Consider the following 16,249-nt stretch of genomic DNA (forward strand, 5'->3'; position numbering starts at 1 on the left):
CGCTGACAGAAACTTCCTGCCTTCAGTTTGCAGAAGTGTCAGTAGTCGACAGTTCTCTTAATTTTTAGGAGCACAATATTTCAGAGTTCAACGATTTTAAATCAAAGCCAAAGCGGCACTTTACTGTTTCCGATTATGCAGAATTGTTGAATGTGCCTCTGGTAAAGAAATAACTGATGATTTTTTCACTATGCCCTAAAGAAACTTAAACTTAGACTTCATGCTAAGCTTACCAAAGTAAAACCTAATTCTTTTTGTTGTGCCTGAGGTGGTTGACTAAAAAGGGACTGACATATTGACCATGTTACTTTATCATGCTTTGTCTGAAAGTTTGTCTCTGTGAGTCGTGCAGGATGTTATCTTTGAGTAAAAGCGATCTGTGAACCTTGAAATTGAAATCCAGAGTCAACAGAGATTTTAAGAGAGGGAGGTAAAATTCTCAAAATAGGTAAATCTAAAATGCAATCCATTTCATACAGTCTTATCTTGGCACCAGTAGGAAATTATTCCAGGCATGAATCCAGTTTCCCATTTATACCACAGGAGAAAAATATTGACATACCTCTACATATTTATTTCTATTTTCATATCGTCTTTCTTTCCCCCCTTTTCCCCCCTCTCTAACTCTTGAGTATTTTTGGCAGAAAAAGTAGATCAGAAGACATACAGTATTTTCTACTTATAATAGTTTATAAGCTCCTATAATAACCAGATAATGACTAAGCATGCACATTAAGCTATAAATGTTCAGTGAATCCTAAACATCATACACAAAAAGCAGCCACAGAGAATTGATGGGGTTCAGGCAACATGCATTTATTCAGTTTGGGTGAAATGAAACATCCAATATGTCATCAAAATAAATGAATGCTAGCAGCAAGCTTTCACATTTATAAAGTTCTGGTTGATGATGCATAAAAACAATAACTCAAGTTACCTGACTGAATAATTATAATAATCCATTTTATTTATAGAGCGCTTTTCTAAAAACTCAAAGACACTTTACAGAGGTGCAATTCATAGAAACATAGGACACTGAAACATTGGACCTCGATTGGATATACATATTTTACATGTTCCACTGCATTGATCTCTTCCCCCTATGGAAAGGTTATAATGCATCCATAAGAGATCCCTTGAGATGAAGTCTAGTATTACTTTGGCATTATCGACCAGGCTAACCTGCCTCTTGAGCATGCTTTCATTGACGGACATGAAAACATCGATAAGCTATCAACTAGAAAGACCCAACATGGTAAGGAAGGTAGCAAGCACAAAGTTTCAAACATGTATCATGCCATAACATCAAACCTGCAGGGCAAAAAAGGAGAATAGTTAAAGCACTGACTGCAGAGCTTTGGTTTCACCCTATTTGAATCCTCATTTTATCTTTTGTGTTCTTGTTTTCACGTGTATTTCTATGAAAGTCGTCTTCCCTAAGGCATTGCCTTGATCTCTTCGTGCTCCCATTAAGCCGAGGCCTTCTCTACTCATCATCGTGATTAGCTCAAGCTTGTCACTTGAGTGTGCTATCCTCTCAGGGGGGCTGCTGATCAACCCAGAGAAGGTTGAGACAAATTAGGGGGCTTCAGCATCCTTAACAGGGCCAGGCTTCTGTTATACATTTACTACAGCTGTAGCCTCTTATGTGCTGTACACCCATTGTTACATGTCATAGAGCTAACATGACACTAACTCTGTCTCCTGACAAAGACCTGTATTTATCTCTGCCACAATGTATTTGACGTACTGTAAAAGTTAATGCCAAAAATGTCTGATGTTGAACAAAATTGGTCATCAAGGACAAATGGTTTTCAATTATTGTGTCTCGTCGACACCAGTTTAGTATAACAAAAAGTTCCAATAAAGCACAGGGTTAGATCTTTAAAATATGTCAAAATCAAAAGCTTTACCCAGTTTTTGCATTTTTGGATCCATTTTATTGAACAAAAAAAAACCATTTTGCAAAAGGACATAGATCTTGAGAAACGCTCTTTCTCTGACTGTCTCTCTGTGTTTAAAAGGTGCTGCATGAATCTGATTTATATTCATACCCCCATTCACAGGTACTAAACATGATCTACAGTTGTACAGATCTAAATGTTAATGACAGTAAAAATCGATGAGCGCAGATTTATAGCATTTTAATGGTAATAACTTCACTACCAAATATTTACAGTCCTGTGGTACAGACTCATTAACTGTTCAGGCTCAATAGTTTATGGTCAAATTGACATTTCTGGCCATTGGATGAAGAGAACATCTTTCAGAAAATGTCTGTCGAAAATGAAACATTAATGAGAAGGATTCTGGTGGAGACCCTGTCGTGACAGATAAAAGAGTCGTGTGGTGGACTAAGTGCATGTGGGTTGGACCTGGGGAGGTTGCAGCTGCATGATGTGCTTTTATGTCTTCTTCAGTAAAGCAGGGTAGGCCCCTGGGGCAAGGCCACAAAAACATGCACACACAAAATCCTGAAAAACAGCGTACCTACAGTATCTGGTCGCCAAGCGCCAGTCTCCCAGGAGCTGTATTCCTACAGCTTTCGTTATGTAGGGCTTTCCTGTAGCAGGCACTCTGTTGGCCAATATCCTGCAGCAAAGATCCTCAGAAAGACACTGCAAAGTCTTTTGTGGAAGCAGGTAGAAAAAGTTTCAAAGGAGAGAACTGATAATTGGCTTCCCTCCTAGTTGAGCACACGGATATGCAGTCATTGACTTGGCAACGATGATGTTAAGAGGCCTGTTTTTTGAATGAATTGAAATTAGTATGCTGAGCACGACCGTCCATCTGTTTGTTTTGACAAAGTAGTTGTTTACCACAGTCCTGCGCATAAAATAATAATGTTTGAAAAGCCTCTGCCTTTTCTGTTCCTCTGCAGTAGACTTCACTTGCCAAACGGATGCTATTTTCGTGAAATTTTCAATGGGAGGATACTGCGTCCTCTCCCGCCCACATCTGAATCTGCTTTAATACCTTGGCTCATCCTTCATCCCTTCTTTTTCCTCCTCTGTGCTCCTATGAAAAACATTTAGAGGAATGTAGGACAAAGTCTCTGCAGGCTGTTCTTTAGGGGATGCCCTTGTTCCTGCTCCAATTCTGTTTCTATTTCTCTCCTCTCTCGACCCCTCCCTGTCACACATACAATTTATTACAGGCACACACTTGCATAGTCACGTTAACTTGCAGATATGCACACACATATAGACACACACTAACTCTGTCTCTTGTCTATGAGGCCTCTTAAGCATCGGCCCCTGCCTGTAACTCTATCATTAGTGAGCGATCAATGACAGCTCTGAAAAAAGAAACAGTGCCTAATGACTAATTAATTGGGTAAGGTGAGAAATATGGCTTAGCAGGGAGACAAGCTTGGCAGACTTTGTGGCGATGAAGGGTAACCTATATAAGGACCTCTCCTTGATCCGAAGGGAGGGACTCTCCACATGGGTCAGAGAAGACCATGTAACCATGAAAAGTCTCAAGTTGTTCCAAAGTGGCTTCAGATTTGCACTCACCATCGTACAAAATAAAATGTTTAACATTTTCAAACACTTTTAGGGACATTTTTGTAAGGAGTCATCAACAACGTCCACCACAGTCATAGATAATGAGCTTTTGAGAGCGTTATGAATGAAAAGATTTTTTTTTAATTGCTTTTGATATCTGAGCATAAGCCAAGAGATTGGAGTCCTGCAGATCACATCTGAGGATCAGAATGTGGAGTAGATACTAGTTCAGTGTGTGAAACCCTGATTGAGGTCTATTTTAAAACACACGACCCAATTAGCCAAGTTGCTCTGCAATCTGATATTTTTTACTGGTGTTGGTTAACGCTGATTGGTGCAATCTCTTTGTTTATTAAATAACCATGGCAATATTAGGGGCCATTTGAAGTTGGCTGGTATTCCTCAATGCAGAGCGGAAGGGATACATTCAGGCCACAGCAGGAACACAGCATGAGTAACTCAAAGTATCCAATAAGATTAATTATAGAAATTGAAATGATTTAATTGCTATTTTGTTCAAATGTCTAGTTACACGGTCAATTCATGTTCATTCTTTCTACTTCAATAAATTGAATAAGTTCAGTTCTTTCTTGCAAAGAATGAAATGCTGTCTCGTTTCAAATGTTATGCATAGTGTTGCTATTTTTTCCCCCACAAAGTACTCCTTTAGACTCTAAAATAAATAACCTCTTTGCAGAGGAAATGCTTGAAGCAGAATGAAAGTCATTTATATTCAGATGAAAATTGAGTGAGTTATTTATAGCCTCCCTGGGGAGGTTTTATTTACCCATTACCCTTGTAGGTGTTGAAGTATTTCTTATTTTTGTAATGGTGCCTTGGCCTAAATCAGTCATTTAAGTTCCAACCTGCCCTTCTTCCAGCTTCAAAGACCCCTCCTTACATGTACATGCACCACCCTCAGGAGAAATAATGCAAGGGACACATTCTGATTTTGTGCTCAAATCACTCTCTAAATGCATTCCTTTTTTTCTGTTTGGGTTGCGTTTGTATTGTGTGGGGTGAACACTGACATATAAGATTATGAATCTAACTACGTTCAATGCTTATGAGCCTACTAGAACAGAATGCCTTTATGAGATGTGAAGAATGACTCAGATTTGGTGCTCTGAACTCTAGTTGTGAGAGTAAGTCAAGCCAGAGGAGCACAGTGTGTAGTTATTGTTTTCTCAGGGGGCAGCCTTGTTGTTGCTCCTGCAGCGAGCCAAGGTCATATGTGGGCTAACAAAGGGCTGAAGGACTGAAGGTGTTTAAGTCCATTTTTAGAAAATCATCAGCAACGTCTTGCTTGCGAACAAATTTCTCTGGTTTGGGTTTTTCCGAAGCAGAGTTACCGTTACCCGGAAATATTTCATGACATAACATACTATACACTAGAATAATACTTTATTGTGAGATAAAGTCAGAAAATGTTCGTGCATCAAATACTAGGCCATATATTCCTGTGTGTCTGCTACTTCTTGCTTTTTCTAATAAGTAGAATGAGGTTAGAGGAGGACTTGTTTGGTGCAGGTGTTCGCAAAGTCAAACATAAAGAGACAAGAGTTTATTATGGAGCTCGGGAATCTCCAGGCAATTTCAATGTGGCCTAAAACAAGCATTATGAGCTATATATGTGAGAAAAATGGTCTCCTCTGGGAGCTCAATCCACCACCCTTTGTTACTTTCACATTCTCTGCTCTTCCTTGCCCTCTCCGTCACTGCCTCTCTTCAGTCAGTGTCCCTTTTATCTCTCTGTGTCTTGCTGCTGTCTTCCTTTCTCTCTCATCCATCTCTCTCTTTCTCTTTCCTCTCTCGTCTTCCTGTCAAGTGGGATGTTGCTACCCACCTCTGTGATAGGACTTAAGAAGTAATAAGAACATTGGTGGGCCGATCTATTTTCTGCAGGACATTGGCAGCATGAGGTCAGGAATCCCTTGTGAATGTGGAGTGTCCCTCCTGCACTGACACCGAGTGTTGTCCCCGGACACGTGCTGTAGTCCCATCCAAGATTAACCCAATTCCCAGGGACGCTGGACTGGATTTCTCGGCCATAGTTGACTTTTATGTATTGCATTATATATATACAGTATATGCACCAAAATCCTAATTTTGTCCCGACTAATAACATTTGAAGGCAGTTAAGGCTGCAGATCCAGCTGTAAAAGAAACATAAACATACAGTATTATCAACTTTAAAGTTTTCTAGGCAAACCGTTGCTTATTTATAATTGTAATATACGTTTTTTTATTTTGCCCTGATTTGGTTTCCACCACCTCTTTTTGGAAATGTGAGGGTATTGAGCTGCTAAATGCTCAACCACATATAACAGTGAGTTAATGACACTGAGCTGAAACGGTTAAGTTGCGGGCTGTAAACATCAAAACAAAGATGTGAAAGATGTCAAAATGCCTGTTAGAGATGAGCATGGGAGTAATCAGTCCCAAGAAACACTTTGTTACACAACTATTTATCCATTCAAATGAGAAAAGACTAAAGAAATTATTTGGAAATATTGCTTTAATGTTAGCAGAGAAAGGATGCCTCACTTTCAAGCTGTGTGTGTTTAGTTGATGAGTCACAGCTCTGCTCAAACAGCACATCTAATTCTATCTATTTGCTTTGCTCTTGCTCCATCTATTTACTACTCCGTATGCAGATTTGTGTTTAAGAAGTATTCAAGATGACAGATGATGCAGTTAAACATTATGACTTGCCATATATTGTATATTGTAACTACTGAATTAATTTGTTGTGCTTTGCAGTCTGCATTGCCTTTAGTTTATTATTGTGCCATTTTTGAAACACATTCAGCTGCTCCACAATTACAGAACCTCTCCCAGCCTGCACTGATGAACTCTTAATTTCCTATTGTGCCTCCGAGGCTGAGAGAAAAACCATAGGTCTGCCTGATGCATCTTCCCACTACTTCAGTTAATGATAGTTTTACTTTCAAATAATGATTGTAAAAATGACTTAATTAAACCTCTTAGAGTGTAGCCTTTGTTCTGCCGTACAATGCTCAAATCAAGACGAATTCAATGTACCACTCAGCCGCTCTGTGTGCCGCCATGCTCTCTCTGTGTTACGGAGAATGCTTTGGGTCATGTGACTGTAGATGAGCCGTTATACAGAATTAGGCCAGAGCTGGGCCTGAGGGGAAACGCCAGTGACCACTCCAAATGGTGTCTTCAGCGTGCACCATCTGTGAGTGTGTATGTGCACAACAGCGCTTGTAAGTGTATTTTTAGCATGTATGTGAGGGCACTCTCTTGCACAAAGGTCTCTAAGGTTATCTTAGGTGGTGTTTTCTGATCCGTTTTCGGGAGGGAGGTTACATGAGCTTCAGTGGGTAGCGTGTAGATGGACGTGAGGAGAATTGTGTCTGTTAAGGCTGTATGCGTGATTCATGACACAATGGTTTTAGCTATCATGATCGTTGCCCAAAAAAGAAAGACGTACAGATGCCGGTGGGGTTTTGTTGATCAATCAAATCAAAAGGCCAGATCAATGTTCACTCCTTCAGGCGGCCAACAACGAATAAACCTCCGTCCATAATGTGATAGCATTGTATGAGGAAATGCCTTTTAACCAAAAAAAGTCACTTTAGTTTTAAACAATTGCTGCATAAATCAGACTCTTTCTAATCATCTTGGACATGAGCCAAAGATTTACATCATCGTAAAGATCACATCAGTCCCTAGGATATGTTCCAGACAGACCACACACTCATGAATTAGTTGTGGATCATCCTCTTGGAGCAATACGTCCTCTCTGGCATGTCTGTACTCAGTCATCCATTATAATGCATCATGGTGAGATTAAATGTTTAATGTTAACTGGAAGATGATTAAGCTTCACTCTTCTCTGGAGGTTCGCATTTTTCAGTAAGCTCTGCTCTAGATCTCATATTGTGCCCCTGTGGGCTCCATGTATACAAACGTATACTTTAATGTTTGAATGTGAACATATGGGACTTATAACTGTATACTCTCGTAAAGGCCATGTGTGTGTTCCCTTGCCAGTCTATACATTCCCAAAGGTCTTCTATAGCCAGCCGTATCATAATGCATATTCATGTTTTCCGCTGTGGGATTTCCTCATTACGCAGGAGCAAAATGCTATAGCCATGAACAAGTGAAAAATAGGCTGAGCACACAGCCTATTATTGCTTTTGTAGAGAGCACCCACTATCTAATGGTTAATCACCACAAGAAGCATGAACATAAACATGAAGATGGATTACGTGACAGGCCAGACAGATTAAGACTCATATATCATCTTCTGCCTTTTTAAGCAACACCTGGCATGCTATTGCACACCGTTAAATAGAGAGAGCTATATGTTTCTATCATGAAGAGAATATCTGTGGGAAATTTTCTTTAGTTTTTTACAGATGCTGATTTATTTATGCATATAATGCAATTTTATCTATATGTGGTTGAATCTACATACTGTATAAAGTAACCCCTAGGGCTCAGAGGAGGGAAATGCAGGTGGTATTAACACTGGAAACTCATTGGCATTTTTGAGTGTTTTATATCACATATTTTGATCAATCTTTTCTACATTAACAGCCCAAGGTTTTTCAATTTAATGTGAAAATATAAATACTACGGGAAAAGGAGTCAGTTTCAATGGCAAACATTGGTCAGCACCGTTTGACCTTGACAGCTTCAAGCTGGCTTTTGTTACCAGAGAACGCTTCCTTATCAGTCCTGTGAGCTGAACTGAGAAAAAGGTGAGCAAAGACAGATCAGGGCATAAATGCACCTCTTAAAAGTAAAGGACAAAATAAATCTATGATAATCCTGATATGTAGGAGCAATAATCGCCTCTTGGTGGGATTGTGATCATTCTTATCATAGCTTCTTATTGTTGCAACAAATTACATTGCCTAATTTAATAATTCTAAAGTAACTGATTAAACAAATAACAAAATGTAGAATACTGTATGATTTCTGCATATAATATATTTATATAGTACAATATGATTTGAATGGTGGGATATTGATTTGAACCTAGTGATACTGCTGTGCTCATTGTAAAAAATCTGAAAACAAGAGGGAAGTCTACCATGGTAATATGGAGTTGCCCCTGTTGTGTTCATTGCAGAAAAGATGAGAAAGATCTTCCTTTACCGTGTCAGTTCATGATAACATAACCTTGTAATAATGTGTGTTTTTCCTCCTTTCATTCTCTGTCTGTTTCTCTTTGTTTTCTAGTCCGATTGAATCCTGCCAGAATTTCTACAAAGATTTCACATTACAGATCGATATGGCCTTCAATGTCTTCTTCCTACTTTACTTTGGACTGCGCGTAAGTTGCTTATACATCCATACACAGTACACATTCACATACTGTTGAACACGCTGGCACACACAATAAGCGCAGCCATGCAGGCAGGCATTGTTTTACATGCATTAGAATAAACAGCGTTTTACAAAAATATCTTTAATGCTTCTTATTTTCAACTCCAATCTCAGTATATTTAATTTATTTTTGTAAAAGAAAATGATTATAAAGACAACATTTTTATAGAAATAACCAACACTGCTTACAAACAAGCAGACCCAACCTAGCAATACACACACAGGATGCCTTTATTTTAAAATGACTCTGTTGTCATAATGTTGATATAGCATGTCTGTCATGCCAGAGCAGCATTGCAGTTGTGCAAACCAAGCCTGCCATTCTGAATGAATGAACTTATAAGCAGCTTACACGACCAACCATTCGCATGACTCAGCAAGTGGGGTGAAGCTTTTGTCATTCTATACATTATGTCAGGGTGCAGTTTTAGGTGGGCTGTTTTCTATAACGTTAGAATTTGTTTGTCATTTTCTATGCCGTCGCTCTTTCTTTTCACAGTTTATAGCGGCCAATGATAAACTATGGTTCTGGCTGGAGGTCAACTCAGTGGTGGACTTCTTTACTGTTCCTCCCGTGTTTGTTTCTGTCTATTTGAACAGAAGCTGGCTCGGTAAGTCTGTATATATACTTCAGCTGTTTCTGCGTTTTATAAATCCATTCTTTCTTGTATGTAATGTATAGCCTTGTGTTTCTTGATTTCTATCACCCTTTTCACATTTCTTTCTCGACGCCTCCAAACTAAAACTCCCCATTTATTATTTTGCCCTCTATCTTCACATGTCACCCCTCCTTTTATCACTCTGTATCTCTCCCTCTGCCTCCTAGTCCTCCTTCTGTCTCCCCATTACTCGGAGTGTGTATCTGAGGCCCTCTTGCTCAGGGCTGCAGTCAACTTTCCCTGATCATTGAAAGTGACAGGGCTGGGTTCCTCTGATGTTTCAGGAAACTCAGGCACAGCAGAGTGGATTGGCTAATGGGAGTGAGAGTGACTCACGAACGCACTGTGGTTTTGTGTGTGTGTGTCTGTGTGTGTGCCCTTTAGATCATTGGTAATTGCCGTGTTGAGGCGGTGCACCTGAAATTCCACACAGCAGTCCATAACTGCCATCTAATTGGATAATTCACAATCACCCAAAAATGTGTGCACACACAAAAATATGTTATTCCCATACACACACAGAAGCACACACTCTTGCATGAGCAGGCTGGAAAACACCCTAACCTGCATTACATAACGACCTACTTTTGCGTTCAGAGTGTTGTGGCCTAAATTACACTGCAGTGAAAAGAGTTTCTTTATGGCTGTATTCTTTTTCAGGTTCACTGCCACTCTCCTTTGAAACCATGTACTATATTTATGGTTGCCTTACTTTATTTTTAACTTAGGTGAATGGTAATCCAATGTTTATCTGAGTATAACACTGATAGTTCAGAATGAGAGGCGACTATATGAAAATAAATGAAAGTATTTGAGGTTCATATAGTGCAACAATAACATCGCCCAATAAAGCTAAATACTGATATAAGACTGTACTTCATAAAGTCATATTTTAGATATAGATGCATTTATGGGAAAATTCAGTTTATTTTTCTTTGCCCACACTTTTTATTTTCCTTCTGTATCACATCACAGGGTCCTGGTGTTAAATACTCGATACGCCCTTAAATAACACGGAGCTATCGGTCATGTTATAAGTAACATGTGATTTTCTTGCTATGACATTTAAAAATGGCCTTCACTAATAACTAGCAACAATTCAAATGTCTGGGATAGAAGAACTGTATAGCATTGGAAAGAAGTCTAACTTTACAAAAACCATGATCAATAATTAGATCAAACAGGTTTAAACCAGTGTCTACAAAGTTCCTGGTTTAACCACCATGCTTACCAGAGTTTTATCCGCACACATGTTTTCATTGGACAGAGGAACTAATACCAATCCTATTACATTTGGTTGTTTTAGTTTTACTTGTAATGAGATTTCTATTAACGATCTGATATAGATAAGAGTCTTGGTGGAGTAAATAAGGTAACTACTTTGTTAATTGATTAATTATGTTTAGATTATTTCAAGCAAATAGTCAAATGTCCACTGGTTTAAACTTCTCAAATGTAAAATCAGTGTTTTAGTTAATCATTTCTGTTAGTTTATTTTGAAGACATTACCTTGGGCAAAGGATAGATTAATACATTTCGGGAGTTTTCAGCTGATTATTTACAGTATATTGGGAGCAGTCAACATCAAAGTTTGGTTATGAACACAATATTATTATATCTGACAGAAACTATGAAAATAACACCCAAGAAACCTTAATTATTTATAGAATCCATGATATACTGTAGGCTATGCTGTCAGGAATATGCAAAGTCTACTTTCTATCCCAATGTGTGTGCTGTCATTGTTTTAGTCTTTTAAGTCTAATCTTTGAAATGATGAAGGTTTCTTTAGAGGCTCTCTCTGGCCCATGCATTTCACAGAGAACAAGCTGTGTAATGAATAAAATATGGCCAAGTCAAGTAATCTGGTTCCTGGTATTCATGTGTCCTCATCTCATCCCCAGAAAGCCGTTAGTTTTGGGGCCTTGATAAAGGGTGATGAAAGTCTATGAAATGATGGTCTGGCTGCTGCCTTCATTGAGTAATTGCTTATGATCATTAAGTATCCTGCACCCTGGGGTTCATATAGGCTAAGAGGCCTTTTACATACAGTGCAGCTGCAGTGTGAGTTGTTGTGTATAACCATCTGCTAATAATATATTGTTTTTGAGAGATGCCCTAGATTCCAGAGCTATTAATATGCCTTTTATTTTTAGTATTATTATTTCAAAAAGGGAATGATCTTGAGAAACATTTCCTTTGCAATGACAATATATCATGTGACATCTCCTTCAAACCTTAGAGCATGTTTATTTTTGCAGTGTTGGGGCGTAAATAACCACAGTGCATCATGGTAACAGAATTCCCCGTGGCATGGCTTAGGTGTATGTTTCCTGGTGATGTGCTAGTCCATGTGTTAAATGCTTCAGACAGAGTTGCAAAACCTAAGTTATAAACATGAACAGTGGGTAGTTCTGCAGTGATATGGTGTGTACCTTACACGCTGGTGAAAGCTTCCAGAATACTAATAAGGTGCTGAAAGTGTCTGGTAATATTCACGCTCTAAGGCGTTAGGACAGGAATCATGATTAGCTGCTTCTATCCTATATTAATATGGAAATTAGGACACACACGGTACACTGTTGTGACAGGAAAATAAACACAACTGATGCCTGATCTGCTTTCATATGGTAACCTTTGATATTCATGGTTAAGTAACTGTTATTGCAACTTCCCTGAAGACTATTGCCCTCTAAACAAGTCTTAATGCTTAATTGACAGGGTCATAATGGGTTTCCTTATAATCAATAAAATAATCCATAGTTGGTGCTAATTTCATTTAGCTAAGTGTGTATTGTGTGCCTTAACAGGCGTTGTTAAACTAGCCCAGGGCCGTTGTTAAGAACGTGTACTGTGCTCCTTAGTCCCAAAGGATTAGTTGATCTTTTCTTTCCATTTACTGCTGGGGAATACACACCCCAACCAGAGTAATGTATCATAATAACACTTCCTGTCACTTCACTCTTTCAGGTACGGTTCTGCATGAGAAGACTGGTAGAGATCCAGTGGAGGTGCATAGTAAAAAGAGACCACTAATAGGGGTTCTGCCCTGTTCTGTGTGAAAGTGGGTTTGCATGGGAAGAAGTATATGCTCTGTGCATTTTCGTTATGTTCTCTCTGCCTCTGCAAATTGGACATTGATTAAGAGGAGTAGAACGATCCGCGGCTAATGTTAAGGGGCATGGAGAGTTCTTCCTTGCAAAAATGAATTAATCTCCTTTAACTACTTAAACTCTGCATTTCTCTCAAGAGAGTCCTACTATTTTAAGATTAGCATATGGTGCTTTATGCAAGTAGCTCAATTGCCTACTGAGCCCTAAGTCTTTCATCTCACTAGTTCAATTCAGGCTTTACTCCTAAGTTATTAAAAAAGGAAACAGTAATGTCTGTTTTGATTATTCCCCACATAGACCAATTTTTGGCAGTAAATGGCATCAGTAGCTTATTAAATGATCATTTTACAAACCAAATGAACACACTATTGTGTGTGGTTTTCTGGTTTTATGGGAGTAACCTCAGTGTTGTTAAGCTTCTCTGGTTGTGAGGATATAGAGAACTGTAAAAGCCTTCAGGCATGGCTTTAAATGTAACCTGCTACTGCCTCCTGGTGGTGCTTTATTATACTGTTTTTGATCCTTTGTGTTTCTCTGCTGAAAGAGGCTTACAGCACCTGACATGGGTGTGAGTGCATCTGCCTCATATGGCCTTTTAGTCACTGGCAGGAAGCCTCCATGTATATTCAGAGTATGGAAGGTAATTTATGTTTTCTGTAGCAAGGCTGCTTATGTGTCATCATATTGTATGATGTATGATTGCACTGCAATAACTTGAGTTTTAAGCTACAAGAAATGTGTGTTGTTTTTGAATGTAATAGGCACATGCTGTATTTCCAGCATGATTGTCCCTTAAGAACCATGATTAAACTAGCTCCTCGTGTGCATATGCGTGGGTTGGCCTCGTGTGTAGCATTGGGCGATCTAATCCTGACAGGGTTGACAGGTATCACTTTTATCCAGATCAACCGTTCGAGAATGCTGATTGATAAACAGTCCCAGTAGGCTGCTCTGTCAGGACATTGGACAGAGAGGCCGTTCTCTCAAAGCCTCAATGAAGTAAGAGTGGGCACTGAGCAGAAAAACCTTATTGAATGAGCATCTGGCCAGCTGACACTTGTGTGTGTGCAAGGGACTTTTCCAAGTGGTGAAAAGGGATTTTCTCAGACATGAACAGGTGTTCAAGGGAGCAGAATTGAGTTTTTAACACATGCACACACAAACATACACACAACCACACAGTGCTGTACATTTTCTGTACCCTTCTAAAGAATGACCTAGACAAAGATGGTCTTTCTTTGTTGAATAAATGTTGCTACAAAATATGAGCACATATGGTTCATATTGTCCGATCATCGAATCATTTTTCATAAAACCTGAACAAAATGTGGTTATTCCCTGGTGAACTTGATCATTTTAATACACAGACATGCTCATTTGTTTTAATGCATCACCATTATGTGTGTATTAACAATGGAATAGGTCATTTAACCACTTAAAGTAAAAGTATCAGATTGCATTGTACATACAAGTACACAAACATTTTTTACACTACTTGAATAAATATATGATCTGACTTTCCAGCATTTCACCTCAACAGACTTCCTTCACATGTAGCAGCAGAGTCAGTTTACTGATGTGGAGGAAACAGGTTTTACTTTAAGGGCAAGCAATGCTTTAAACAAACAAAAGAGCATGTTGTTTTGTCAGAACTCTAAAGGGTTACAACGTTTTCCAAATGACCAAACTAGAAGAGTGGGGGGAAAAAATGATTGCAGTCATAGAAAAGGAAAGTCTTACAAATGTGGATAATCCCATATGCTTTTGGACAGTCTTTCTCTCCATTTGAATCAAAATAAACACAATTAGTTGTATAGAGATGCTGTGTGTCCTTGTATGACCATGAAGAAGGTGGGACGTTGTTGAATGGTCTGAAATGAACCAGCGTTGAACTGGGCATTAACTGTTAGTATCAACAAATTGTTGTAGAGTTGTTTGCCCTTGTACCTCTGGGGACAGGTCCGTCGGATTTAAGCCAGGATTATGTTTTTGGTTCTGCATCACTTTAGTATTACCTTTTATCTCTGATAATCCCTGGAAGGGTTTAAATTTAGAAAATAGGTTCGACACAGCTGTCTGTTGATAGAGACAAAGCTTTACAATGGTAAGGTAAATACCAAAAATGGGCATTAGAAAGGTTACATCTGTTTGGGCTGTGGGGATTAAAGGCACTTTAACAAAAAAGGGAGAAAAAAAAATCACCTATTTGAACAGAAATTTTGCTCACGGAGGCACAGTCCCTCGCAAGGCTGATATGATTGAACAAACAATTCAATTCTAGCTGTCGGTTTTAGATTGTTTGTTTGCAGCAGTGACCAGCGATTTCACATCATTTTTATGGTTGTATTTTTCACAGATTTGTTTTTAAGGGAAAAGCTAAATCTGGGTAAAGATCTTTTGACTTTGTTTTCTGCTTTGGAACGCAAATAATATATTTTGGGATTTTTTACACCCGCTTTGGAAAGAAGAAAGAGGAATTCCTTTGACGGGATTTAGTGCAAACATGATTTCTTCAAAGCTGCTCTTCCGCCGTACAGTCAGTGATGCTGATTTGAGGGCTTTAAAAGAGACGCGAAGGCGAAAGAAGTCTGGTGGCGAACTTTTTCAGAAGGGGTACAGGGTGAGGCAGGTTCATCGGCAACAGGAGGAAAGGCAGACAGGACTGTATCATTCAGTGCGGACTTATATGCGTATCATCTCATACTGGGGTAAGGGTTTAAGTGTCAATTGATAGACATGTATTATCTGGAGATATTCCATAACATTGATCTATATTATTTATGTGATGATGTTATTGTTTCTCATGTGGAGCTGGAAGATATTTTGGTACAAGCGTATGGCCACTGTTTTATATCTATATTTGCAGGTAGTATACTGATTGTAGTGAATTTAGATCACTTTGTCATATAAACTAGATACAGATGCGACACACACACATTACATGGCATCATTCCTGTTATGTAAAAGGACAATGAGGCAGGTGTCGCATTGTTCCGTAATCCCTAAGCGAGCTGCTTTTGAATGCGACAGAGGCTCATATAAACTAGGCCACAAGATGTTCCTCGTAACTTGTTTATGTGCATTAATAATTCCAACATATTATCTAGAATAAAGTTAGCACTTTTTCCTGTCCTCTCTTTGTGTCTCCCTGAATACATTTTGCAAGTGGTGTGGAAAAACATTTAAGCCATACTATCTGTCTGCTAATACATTCCTCAATTCCCTTTTCTTCCTTCATGGTCACATTTTTCTGTTATTGCTGCAAAACTATTTTTCAAAACACCCAACTCATGGATACATGAATAAGAATTCTTCTTCTGCATCCATTATATTTATATGCTAATGTTTCTCTTTCTGTTTCTGTCTTTCTCTGTCTCTCACAGGCTTAAGATTTCTAAGAGCACTAAGATTGATACAGTTTTCTGAAATCCTTCAGTTTTTGAACATCTTGAAAACAAGGTAAGCATTAAGCTTTTCTTTATTCTTTCAGGAGAAACATATTCTGTTGACCACAAGCTTACTTATGTTTGTAACAGTGAGTCCTGCAAATGTTTAAAAACGTATTGACTACTTATCTCCTGCATATTTAATGTGGTAT

General features: G+C 38.7%; 1 protein-coding gene across 4 annotated transcripts in view; it reads left to right on the plus strand.

Annotated features, from left to right (window-relative positions):
* The window catches only part of kcnma1a (potassium large conductance calcium-activated channel, subfamily M, alpha member 1a), a 128,921-nt gene that overhangs the window by 57,803 nt on the left and 54,869 nt on the right, over positions 1-16,249 (plus strand). For 3 of the 4 annotated variants that reach the window (XM_063874868.1, XM_063874871.1, XM_063874870.1), the window contains exons 4-6: positions 8,733-8,826; positions 9,379-9,490; positions 16,035-16,110. In XM_063874868.1, coding sequence (XP_063730938.1) covers positions 8,733-8,826; positions 9,379-9,490; positions 16,035-16,110 — 282 coding nt within the window. Of the gene's footprint in view, positions 1-8,732; positions 8,827-9,378; positions 9,491-15,131; positions 15,360-16,034; positions 16,111-16,249 lie in introns of those variants that run through there. The other variant, XM_063874872.1, reaches the window with a different exon arrangement.

The sequence above is a fragment of the Eleginops maclovinus genome, chromosome 22 (genome assembly GCF_036324505.1).
Source record: "Eleginops maclovinus isolate JMC-PN-2008 ecotype Puerto Natales chromosome 22, JC_Emac_rtc_rv5, whole genome shotgun sequence".
In the NCBI taxonomy this organism is placed as follows: Eukaryota; Metazoa; Chordata; class Actinopteri; order Perciformes; family Eleginopidae; genus Eleginops; species Eleginops maclovinus.